The sequence below is a fragment of the Sinocyclocheilus anshuiensis genome, unplaced genomic scaffold, assembly GCF_001515605.1.
Source record: "Sinocyclocheilus anshuiensis isolate Anshui unplaced genomic scaffold, SAMN03320099.WGS_v1.1 scaffold522, whole genome shotgun sequence".
In the NCBI taxonomy this organism is placed as follows: domain Eukaryota; kingdom Metazoa; phylum Chordata; class Actinopteri; order Cypriniformes; family Cyprinidae; genus Sinocyclocheilus; species Sinocyclocheilus anshuiensis.
In genome coordinates, this window is record NW_015544185.1 from 1,588,024 (window position 1) to 1,600,968 (window position 12,945).

The window sequence follows — 12,945 nt, forward strand, 5'->3', positions numbered from 1 at the left end:
ATTGCTGGAGCTGAGCTGAATGAGAGAGAGAGAGAGAGAGAGAGAGAGAGAGAGAGAGCGATGCAGAGCAGGGGGACGCGAGGAACAATATTAAGAACCGCTTCTTTTGAAACATTGATTTTGAAACTTGTGAATCCATTAGAATCGTTAGAAGACAGAATCGCGTATGAATAGATTTTTACGTGCACCTCTAGTTTTCTCTTCCTCTTCTCTAAAGCAGCGCAGCATGGCCTCGCCCCCTTTGCTGCCTTTTCCCGAGGGCAGGGTTTATCTGGGTTTGTGATGTCACGAACCCGGGAAGTAACTGGTTGTAGTCCTACCAGCCGTTTTTGTAGGCATTAAACTGCCAGAATTTTAAAAGACATTATCTCTGTTTGCATTGAACTTTCAGCTTCGTAACTTTGCAGATATTGTTTATGCTCAAACAGCAACATTACACACTAACTAATGTTAAAAAAGAGAAATCGCAATGAACCACCCCTTTAATTTAAACTGCTAATTTAAAAATCTTAATTTCTTCATCTTTTATTTTAGCATGAAAACTCCAGTTTATAAACGCTTCTCATAACAATTTTGATGGTTGGCGCATGTTGCATTCCCAAATGCATGCTATAAGTGACCCAAATTTATAACAGATGCAGACGTGAGTTTGTATGCATTTGTTGTAAACACTGAATCACAAGCTGTGCTGCGATTCACACAGTGCATATATTAATTTAATTAAATCGCTTCCTTTGGGATTTGATAATCACAGTAAATATCACCATATCACGATTACATTTTCATTTTGATTTATCGTGGTGCTATAATTCTAATGCTATTGTTATCTCTTTTGGCCTTTTCTCTGCTTTTATTTATTGATCAAGGCGGAGAGAACAGGAAATTACAGGGATAAGAAAAGGGAAATGACATGAGCCACTAACTTTGCACTAACTTCTCACCCCTCTTCTATTGGTGAGGCAGTCGGGGCACCACTGCGAGGAACTGAACCTTTATTGATTCCACTGATGATGTGACGTGCGGTTTCTCTCTGAAATACAAGATATCAAAAGTCATGAGGCAATGCCACCACCCGATCAATGCCCGCAAATCCTCAAACTAAATGCACACACCGTCCTCTCTATGGAAGGCCCAACTCCTTTTGTGACTCCCTACTCCTTAGCACACACTTATGAGAAAGGAGACTCCACACGACCTGAACATCTTGTTTCAAAGAGGCCAATTACATGGACTGTGATCACAATTTTACAGCCAGTAATAATGTCAGAGTAATACATGCTAGATACTGTACCTGCTTTGTAATATTCTCTATAAAATGCCGCTCTACAGTTTTTAACAATGTACCTCATATTTCAGTCTGATCTTAGCAGTTTATGTGGCACATTTCAGCATCAATTGTTTTCTGATTAGCCAATTAGTCTACTAGTCATCCAACAACAAAGCTCATTTTAAATTTTTTTAGTGTTAGGCACAATATCAAAAACAGCCAGTTTCTAAGGATCTGAGAAAAGGTGGAAATGGTTTATCCTCTTTAAATTCTAAGATGGACTGATGGTTGATTCTACTTGTAAGCACACAGCAGAGAGTCCGATTGTTTATTTGAGGTAAAACACAATAACTTTACACAGATTACATTACAGCAGATATCATGATGAGGTAATCAGCCGTTATTTGAGCTCTGGATAGTCTCGCAGGCAAACATAGTGCTGTTTCAGCAGAACTATCCAATGTAATTTGAGTCAGACGCAGACTTCTAATCCTTGTACTGTTTATCAGTGGTAAAGTATTTGATTGTGTGTGCCACAAGAACAGAACAGAACAGAACAAAATTAAAGTAATGTAATGTTTTTTCAGTGATATACACTATTAAAAGTAAAATACAGTAAAGACTGCAATACTGTGAAATACTATTACAATTAACTGTTTTCTATTTGAATATACCTTAAAATGTAATTTATTGCTGTGATGTAAAGCTGAATTTTCAGCATCATTACTCCAGTCTTCAGTGTCACATGATCTTCAGAAATCATTCTAATATGCTGATTTGCTGCTTAAGAAACATTTCTGATTATTATCAATGTTGAAAACCGTTGTGCAGCTTCATATTTTTGTGGAAACCGTGATGCATTTGTTTTAGGATTCTTTGATGAAAGTTCAAAATAACAGCATTTATTTGAAATAGAATCTTTTTTAACATTGTATATGTTTTTACTGTCACGATTTATTACTTCTTTGTTGAACTATTACTGTTCAAAGGCACACAATTGTGCAAGGACAAATGATTATAAGTGTTTTACCAAACATATACAAGCTCCACATTTCTGCTTTGAACCCTCCAGAATCTTGTCCCATTGACTTCCATTATAAGTGCATTACAGTACATGCGATTTTACAAACTGAGTTGGCATTATTTTCTGTGGTAATCGACCGCATGTCACAGATGCTGTACAAAGAACTTGACTTGTTTTGAACCAGTACATTCATTTTAGTCATCATTTTCTACCAAATCCTAAACAAAGTCAGGTGTGTTGCTACTAGAAATTCATCTGATCTGTTTTGGCTGCCTTTGTTTGGAGAGCGCATGAACACTGTTACCTCATGCTGTTCATGAAGGTAGAATATCATCACTCCATGCCACCTGGCAGCAGCGACGAAAGGATTTCAAGTTTCAGGGGCAGCTGTTCAAAGAAAGACTTGGCTGTGTTTGGAATGGAGTACTAGCTTACTGAGTACTGAGTACTCTACATCATGTATACTGTGCTGTGTAATTTGTATATCATACTCTTTTAAAAAACTATGCTGAAAAAGAATGCAATTTCAAACAATAGTTTGCTACATGACCTCATAACATTGCAGCGTGCGCTTAGAATAAACAGACGATATCGTTCGCTGGTGTGGACGCTAATATCATTATCTTTATAGTTATAGTTCTTGGTGTGAACGGGCCTTAAGGCTATCCAAGATGTAGATGAGAATGGCACCCATTCACTGGTGAGCAAGTGATGCCATGCTAAATTTCTCCAAATCTGTTCCCATGAAGAAACAAACCCATTAATGTCTTGAATTACCTGAGGGTGAGAACATTTTCAGCAAATTTGTATTTACTTTGAACTATTCCTTTAAGGGCTAGTTGACCAAAAAAATGAATATTCTGTTATCATTTATTCACCCAAGCTTTATGACTTTCTTTCTTCTGTGGAACATAAAAGAAGAAATGTTGAGGAATATATCTTCTACTCCAAAATGGGACATTACAAGTTTTACTTTTTTGGTGCTTTTTGTGTCATTTTGGAGCTTGACAATTTGTATCCCCAATAGATGTTGTTATATGAACAGGAATGGCAAGTATATTATACAAAGTTTCTCCTTTTATGTTCCACAGAAGAAAGAAGGTCATACAGGTTTGAAACGACAGTGCAGTTCACAAGAACAATTTATCATTTATATTTCCAGAGAAATGTGGTTTTCTGACTTTGAACTGAATTCCACTGATTCCTGCAAAGTACCGGAACAGAAATAGTCCTGCGGCTTAAATAAGGCTTATTATTCACGGGGCTGAACTCTCACAGTCCTTTTGTGTTCTTCAGATCTCATAGCCTTCATTGATTTATCAAAGTGGATGAGACATGTATTGTTGAGTCTAGTGCTGGTTTCAGACTTTGCTGTATGCCATGCTTATAATGATGGCACCAGTAACAGCGTTGGTGAATTATTTCATGGTTACGATTTCCCAGGGGGCCGTGCTGAGCCTGTTACCATGGAGCCATGTCAAAGAAGGGTGTACTCACTGGTACAATGTGAAGTTTGCGTTTCAGCATTCTTAATATGCAAAATAATGTTATACATCTGTGCATTATATTCATGCATATTTATATAGAGAGATGCTTTATCAATGCATTTCAACAGTAAAGAGTATGATGTTGGTGTTAGTTTAACATTTTATGAAAATTTGTATTATAAATTGCAGAACTAGATTTTTAATTGGTGCAGTTCCATGAAAAACTAGCTACAACACCATAGTTTTTCATAGGGATTTCTGGTTTGATTTTTGGGAGTTGCTATTGATGGCTGACTGATGGATGTCAAAATGGTTTCAGGAAAATTAAATTGATACAGATATATTTCTAGATATATTTCTTATATATATTTCCATTATTATCTTGGCATCTGTATTTAATGCCCTTTAGTCAGCATTATTTAATGTCATTGCGATGCTATTAGTTTTAGGCATATTTCATGTTTTGTTTATATATATATATATATATATATATATGAGATGAAAGCAGAGAGAGGAGGCTGAGATGAGGGAATGAGAGGATGAGGATGGGGATGCTCTATATAAGTTCAGTTTTATTTTTGTGCTGTTAAATATGTTGAGATCAAGGAGCATGTGAAATGAACCGAGCTTTGAGAACAATTGGAGTTTATTTGAGGTGGCTGACCTAGACAGGGTCTGTTTATTGATACAATTTGTGTTTTCTCTCTTAGTTTCACGCATATTTAAGTGTGTAATTTCTGCGCACTAGCATCAAAAACAGAATGGCATCAATAATTACTTACTCTAAAAATAGCACTTCTGTATGAACCTAAAACTTGATAGTGCTCCTACTGTTCACTTTTTTAGTCAGAATAATTTAAGATACGATTTTAAGTCTTAATTTAGTCTGTATCTCTTACAGTTTCCATTCAAAAAGCTTCAATTTTTTCTCCAGTTCTGATACTGATTGATGGCTATTAAGATAATTTCAGAAAAATTACATTGCCTTTTGCAGTTGCTTTTTTTCACATTCTAGATATATTACATTCATTGGCATCAGTATTTAATGCAGTTTAGTCAGTGTTATTTTATTACCATTGAAATAATAGTTTTAGTAATATTTTGAATAATTATTTATATTTATATTTTTCATTTTCATGTGCAATTTTGTTTTTGCTGTTTTTATTTTTTTCTAAATATGTCTATGAAGTTTTTATTAATTAACTTTTAGTTATTTTAGTACATTTAAGTACATTTAACTAAATGTGACCCTGGACCACAAAACCAGTCACAAGGGTCAATTTTTTTAAATTGAGATTTATACATAATCTGAAAGCTGAATAAATAAGCGTTCCATTGATGTATAGTTTGTTAGGACAATATTTGGCTGATATACAACTATTTGACAATCTGGAATCTGAGGGTGCAAAAAAATCAAAATATTGAGAATATTCAAATCTCCTTTAAAGTTGTCCAAACGAAGTTCTTAGCAATGAATATTACTAATCAAAAATTAAGTTTTGATATATTTACTGTAGGAAATTTACTAAATATCTTCATGGAACATGATCTTTACTTAATGTCCTAATGATTTTTGACATAAAAGAAAAATCAATAATTTTGAACCATACAATGTATTTTTGGCTATTGCGACAAATATACCCCAGCGACTTAAGACTGGTTTTGTGCTCCAGGGTCACAAATGAAAATGAGAAATGTTGCCTTGGCAATTAGCTGAAATATAATAAGTTTATTTATTTTTTTTATATTTGAAGTTTATTTTATTTCAAGTAATATTTTTTATTTATTTATTGTTTTCAGTTTTAGTTAAAGGGTTAGTTTCACCCAAACATGAAAATTCTGTCATTAATTACTCACCGTCATGTCGTTTCAAACCCGTAAGACCTTCGTTCATCTTCAGAACACAAATTAAGATATTTTTGATGAAATGTGAGAGCTCTCAGACCCTGCATAGACAGCAACGCAACTGTAATGTTCCCAGGTCCAGAAACGTAGTAAGGACATCGATAAAATAGTCCATGTGACATCAATGGCTCAACTTCAGTTTTGCGAAGCTACGAGAATACATTTTGAGCGCAAAGAAAACAAAAATAACATAATTTTTCAACAATTCTTCTCCCCCGAGTTACATCTTCCGCCATTTTAGAGAGTATCACAACACATACGCACGCTTTCCCCTAAGCGTAAACAACGCTGATTACGCAGATTACACTCATACGCGCGCTTTCTCCCCCGAACGTAAACAACGCTGATTACGACGATTACACTCTTGGGTACTCTCCAAAATGGCGGAAGACGTAACTCGGGGGAGAAGAATTGTTAAATAAATTATGCATTTTGCTTCGTTACTGAATGAATGAATGAATGAATGACGTGACGCCTGGCTCATTAAGACAGTGACTTGCCGTCACCTATTGATGGTTTTATTTTTAAGTCTAAGTATCACTTCGATTTGCCATCATTCAGTGGCGGCTCGTGGGTTTTAAAATAGAGGAGGCACACTAATTGTATTGGTCTGGGCATCCCTGCCGATTATTATTATTATTATTTAACCACTTTAAAATGACTTTTTGGTTGCTTTTAGTCAGAAAACTTAAAGAAAACGACACACATATAGCAAGATAATATAATTTCACTAACCTGGCCTATCACTTAAAGCAAACATCCAACAAACAAAGCTTAGTGCTTTTTGTTTTCTTTGCACTCAAAAAGTATTCTCTCTGAAGTTGAGCCACAGATGTCACATGAACTGTTTTATCGATGTCCTTACTACGTTTCTGGACCTGGGAACATTACAGTTGCGTTGCTGTCTATGGAGGTTTTACGGGTTTGGAACGACATGAGGGTGAGTAATTATTGACAGAATTTTCATTTTGGGGTGAACTAACCCTTTAACTATAATAACCCTGCCTTTAGTTCTTAATGTAATGTCTCTTTCTTTTTTAGACGTGGCTGAAGAACTATGGCTATCTGCTCCCTCATGACATCCGGACATCGGACCTGCGATCGGAGAAAGCCATGCAGTCAGCGGTCGCTGCCATGCAGCGGTTTTACGGTATTCCAGTGACGGGAGTGCTTGACCAAACCACCATCGAGTTAGTAACAACCCTCTTTACTGCATCACTTACTCTTTTAAAAAATCACAAACAGGCAATATAGCTGCTAAAGTGCATATGCATTAATAAGATGAACAGTAGTGTTTAAAGTCGCCCCCTCATGAGAGCTTCTATATTGAGATCACATAACCAGTTAGATCAAGGTAATATGCTCAAAAACTAAAGTAGAACTTATCTCAGACTCCAAAATTTTCAGAGAACATCAACTTGTGCACCAGTTAAACGGCAGTAACTTAATTAAATGTAATGAGTGCTCCAGAGCTGATGGGGGCAACAGAGAGACTAATGGTTGTTTAGGAAGACGAATAAAAGCCACTGGCTGCATTCAAAACCGCATACTCACTGATTAGGTACTTAATTTCAATAAGTACTTCTTTAACGAGTGCTAGAAAAGTACGTACTCTATAGCTTGAATGCATTAAGTAAGAATAAGATCTGGACATCATCCGCCATGTTGACGTTACCATGTGACTTAAGACGCTATAACAAGTGCAACAACTTAAAATATATGAGTGACAGGTTTAATTAATCTATCTGTAAATATTTTGATGTTGATTAAACTTGTTTAAGACACAGCTGCCCATTTATTTTGTGATTGTAGTATAACCAATACATTTGGGGTTGATAATGATTATATGAATATTATATGAATATTATGATTATTCAAAGATATTCAACCTTGTCATTGTGCTTTTTTTCCTGTGTATATAATCTTATACTATGATGTACGCAAACCAATTTTATTTATGTTATCTGTTTTTTGTCATTATGATTGTTCATTGTTAAAGATACAACTATTTATAGTTTATGTAATTTCTTAAATTTTAGACCTTATATAAAAATTTCAGTTGCCATATAGTTTATAAAAACATGTTCTTGTGCATATAAAATTCATCCTGTTTATTTACTTAATGCATGTTTTTGGTCTTGTTGGTGTTCCATGTGATTTTAGCACTGCATTTAAAATATTTGATGTACAGTAGTGTGAAGATCATAAACTTACTGTTAGAGTTTTCTCTGACATTTGTGCAGTGTCCTTGGGTGTGATTATTATCTACATGTTTTAAGGTGGATGAGAAAACCTCGGTGTGGAGTTCCAGATCACCTTCACATCAGCCGACGGAGGAGAAATAAACGCTACGCCCTCACTGGTCAGAAATGGAGGGAGAAAAAGATTTAAAGAAAACGACACACATATAGCAAGATAATATAACTTCACTTACCTGGCCTATATCACTTGAAGCAAACATCCATCCCTTCTTAAAAGTCTGTCTGTTTGTTAAAAGAGAGCTGCCTGTTGTGCCATTTAATTAAGCCGACTGATGTAGCCTATATCCAGCTTAGGAGTGTTCTCCCTTTATATTTAATTTGTATATATACTGTTTGAATGACAGCTTGGTAAATCTGTTGGCGATCAAATATTCAATATGCATCATAAGTAGACCTACTTGGTACATTATCAGCGCAGCGGGAGATGTTCAAACTAATATCACGTAATTTACGTCTCTATGATGATTGATTGATATCAGAAGGAGGCTAGCCTCCCTTGAGAGGTTTCTTTTCTCAACACTCTTCAGCGCTGAAAGTGAACACTCAATGCTGATTGGCAAATTTTTTTTACCAACGGAGGCAGGAGAGCTCAGCTCTCCCCCGGCCTCCCCCTCCACTTCTCTATTATTAGCGGTTGTAATTACATCAGCAGATTCGGCACATTCGCGATAGAAAAGCGGCGCTTTCCAACTTCATTAACATGTTATTACAGCTGTGAGATTACAAAAAAAAAATAAAAATACACATTCTGAGACATGAACTGAAATGAATTGTGAATTTTATTAATATTAAATCGTCCTCCTCCCATTTTCACCTCAAAATTTTGGGGAAGTTGTGCCTCCCCTGCCTCCCCCGACGAGCCGCCACTGCCATAATTTATTGCTTTATTTATTATATTAATAGTAGTACACTTAATGGAATGTTAAGAATAAAACATGTATATAAAACATGATACAATTAATAAGGATAGAAAATCTTTGCCTCTATAAAGGTTAAAAAAAATGCACCTGTAAATCAATTTAAGGGGGCAAATATGGTCCTTTAATAGAAAAGGTGTAACTGCGGTCTAAGTGGAAGAGAGGGGGTACGCAGAAGAATGTTAAATGCCCCAGGGGGTACACCGCTGTAAAAAGTTTGAGAATCACTGCTCTAGAGGAAACTACAAAAACTGTTTACTCTTTATATGAATGACCATTGTATGTATTACAGAAATGGAGGGAGAAAAAGATCACATACAGGTAAGGTATATATTCAGAGACTGTTTAAATGCAAAGCTTACATGATGGATGGATTGACTAATTCACTGAATATTGCACCTGAGGAACCTCTAGAGCAGTGATTCTCAAACTGGGGTACGCGTACCCCTGGGGGTATGTGAGGTGATGAAGTGGGGTACGCGAACAAAATTCGGAGTTTTGGCATTCATTTAATTCTACCCCAACTTAAAGTAACATTAAAACCGAACATGTATTTCTGACTTGAGAATCACTGCTCTAGAGGAAACTACAAAAACTGTTTACTCTTTTTATGAATGACCATTGTATGTATTACAGGGAAATGTTCCAATAACTCCATATGCCTGTTAATAACTGCACCTCACATGATGTGATGCTCTTTAATGGCGGCCCATTAGGCATCTCGCTGAAGCCAGCCAGTGGAGTGTATTTGTACCCTCATCTTTAATTATTTTAGTGCATATCGCATTGACACGTGTGCGTATGTTTTGGAACGCATGCCGCTTACGCAATGTTCCAGACAGACATTGCTGAAATGCTTCCCTCCAACCTTAAAAATGCTTAAAGAAGCTTTTGTTTTCTGCCTGATGGGACAGAGAGAGAGAGAGAAAAAAAACAAAGAAAGCAAGAAATGTCGCAGGTCAGGATGGAAGACGAATAGTTGATGAAAGCTTAGTACTTTGAGTGGTTTTCTTGCTATTATGCCTCCCAAAACCCACTCAACCTATAAATTAAGGCCATGACCAAGCAAGAGTTTGAGCATGTATACGTGGTTTTCATGTTAATCCTGCAGAAAAAAATCCCTCCACTGGGAGTATAATGTATTCATGAACTCAACAAGGCATCCAGGCTTTTTAAAATGAAAAGGACTGAAATGGGAATAACCATATTCCATATATTTAAAAAAAAAAAATCCAAGACCATATTCAAGTTAAAGGCTCCACCCTTCTAAACCAACACATCACATTACACTGTGGGTCTTAATTTATCTTCATTAGTAGAGTCCAATTTAATACAGCTAAACGGAACACGATCTTTGTGTATACTTGCTTCACATGGTAGCGTTGCAACTGATACTGTACCTAAAGTACCTTTACCATGTGTTCATATAGCCACCCATCAGTGTCTTCACACTTATTACTTTCACTTTACTTTGTCCATGATCACAAGTCTGTCACTTTATTTTCTACAGCTGCAGCGATCTGTTGAAGCCGGTAGCCAAGCTGCATCTTCTGTGCGGTGGTGTCTTCCTCTAAGGCAGTGATAATCTAACAAACACACACATATAGGAATAAAATTAGAACATAAATACGCACATTTTTTGAAGCAGCAGAAAATAGCCTCTAAAAATGTAACGTTCTACTAATAGTAGTAACACTTTACAATGTCTCATTTGTAATGCATTAGCTAACAAATATAACACATTAGCAATATACACCAACTTTTACAAGTTTAAGAATTATTTGATCAAAAATACATAAACGGTAATATTGTGAAATATTATCTACAATTTAAAATGTTATTCTATTTTAATATATATTTAAAATGTTAATATTTTGATTTCAATTTTATTATTTAGAAGAAAAAAAAAATCCCTGTCATGCCAAAGCTTTGAGTGCCACATTATCCTTCATAAATCATTCTAATATGCTGATCTGGTGCAATAAATGTTTATAATTATTATCAATGTTGGAAACAGTTGTGCTGCTTAATATTTTTTGTGGAAACCATGGTACACTTTTTCCAGTATTCTTTTACTATCACTTTTAATCTATTTAATGCAGTGGTTCTCAAACTGGGGTATGCGAACAAAATTCGGAGTTTTGGCATTCATTTAATTCTACCCCAACTTAAAGTAACATTAAAACCGAACATGTATTTCTGACTAGCAAAATGCCGCTTCTAATGTAAAAACAGGAAAATGGGAGTGCTGTAAACGGTCAAATACATGATATCCAATCAGCTTACCCCATCTTTTGCGGTCAAAACTGATTGCATCCAAACAAGCAGCGTGCATGTGATAGGATGGCCGCTGAATATGCTGCTTTAGCAAATCTCAGGATGGAAGACGAATAGTTGATGAAAGCTTAGTACTTTGAGTGGTTTTCTTGCTATTATGCCTCCCAAAACCCACTCAACCTATAAATTAAAAAAAAAAAAGTAAGTTTATACATATGGAAAATGGGAGTGCTGTAAACGGTCAAATACATGATATCCAATCAGCTTACCCCATCTTTTGCGGTCAAAACTGATTGCATCCAAACAAGCAGCGTGCATGTGATAGGATGGCCGCTGAATATGCTGCTTTAGCAAATCACGCTGCTGTTCAATGTGTCTTAAAAGTAGATCTTCACTTAATAGCATGAAGAACAAATATTGACACGGACTGTACATTGAGATCGATTTAAACTCTCTTTGATACAGACACATACCCTGTGCGAGTTATTATTTTCATGTTTAAAATACGAGCAAGAATGCAAATTTCCCTGAATATCCAAATGATGGCAAATGTGACAATTTTTACAACAGTTCAACAAAAAAGGTCATAAGTGAACATTTTACATTTTAAATGTAGCCTACATTTTAAACAGAATATTGTCATATTTGTTATATTTTGCAACTAAATAATAATAGTTCCAGTGAAATCCGTATCATCTGGTGTGCGTCTCCAAGCAACACACAGCGGTGTTTCGTTAGTTAACGAATCTGCGGCTTTGAACGATTTGGAGAGTCAGTGATTAATAACCCATTTATAACTACAGCATTTTGCTTCGTTACTGAATGAATGAATGAATGACGCGACACCTGGCTCATTAAGACAGCGACTTGCCGCCACCTATTGGCCGTTTTATTTTTAAATCTACAAGTATCACTTCGATTTGCCATCATTTATTGCTTTATTTATTATATTAATAATACACTTAATGGAATGGTAAGAATATGACATAAAACATGACATAAGATACAATTAATAAGGATAGAAAATCTTTGCCTCTATAAAGGTTAAAAAAAAAATGCACCTGTAAATCAATTTAAGGGGGCAGATATTGTCCTTTAACCCTCAGGTGCTCCTCATTTGGGAGTCACACTTGTGATCATCACGGTCAAAAGTGACCGGACACCTGAAATGTAACTTTTTTTCGCCCCAGTAAAATCAATGTAATATATTTTTGTTCAATAATATTTTTATTTTATATTTTGTATTTTGAGATAACTTCATGGCTTCAATTTTGAGATTCAATAATTATGATGAATTTCTGCCCATTGAAAATAATACAATTGTTAAAAAAATATATATTTTTATATTACTTTTCAATGAATGCAGTATTTCATGTTAAAATAGAGTCAATGCCTTTAAAATCCCATTTTTGAAGCCAGATTAGTGCCATCTGGTGGGAGTAAAATAAGAAAAACATCTGCAATTCCATGGTTTAGCCCATAGATTCCTATATAGCTCTATATAAAAGGCCTATAAATTCTCTAATTGTTTTAAGACATAAATACTTATTTTTATTAAGTTGTGGGTTTGTATATATTTAGACATTCAACTTTTTGTAAAGGTTTAGATTTTTTGGTTTGAAATGCTGATTTGAAGCGTCAGCTTTTGAATTATTATTAGCCTACTACAGTCAAACCTGAACACAGAGAAAGCATTTTGTTACACAAAACATTAAAATTCTATAAAAATGTAACAAATGAACAGAAATGTTTTATCAGAGTTTAATCCTTCTGGGTTTGATCTGATTTCAACCTCTTATTTCAGTTT

General features: G+C 35.2%; 1 protein-coding gene across 1 annotated transcript in view; it reads left to right on the forward strand.

Moving 5' to 3' along the window:
- The window catches only part of LOC107696473 (matrix metalloproteinase-24-like), a 43,308-nt gene that overhangs the window by 9,714 nt on the left and 20,649 nt on the right, over positions 1-12,945 (forward strand). The window contains exons 2-4 of the mRNA XM_016496817.1: positions 6,725-6,873; positions 7,963-8,068; positions 9,172-9,182. Coding sequence (XP_016352303.1) covers positions 6,725-6,873; positions 7,963-8,068; positions 9,172-9,182 — 266 coding nt within the window. The remainder of the gene's footprint in view (positions 1-6,724; positions 6,874-7,962; positions 8,069-9,171; positions 9,183-12,945) is intronic.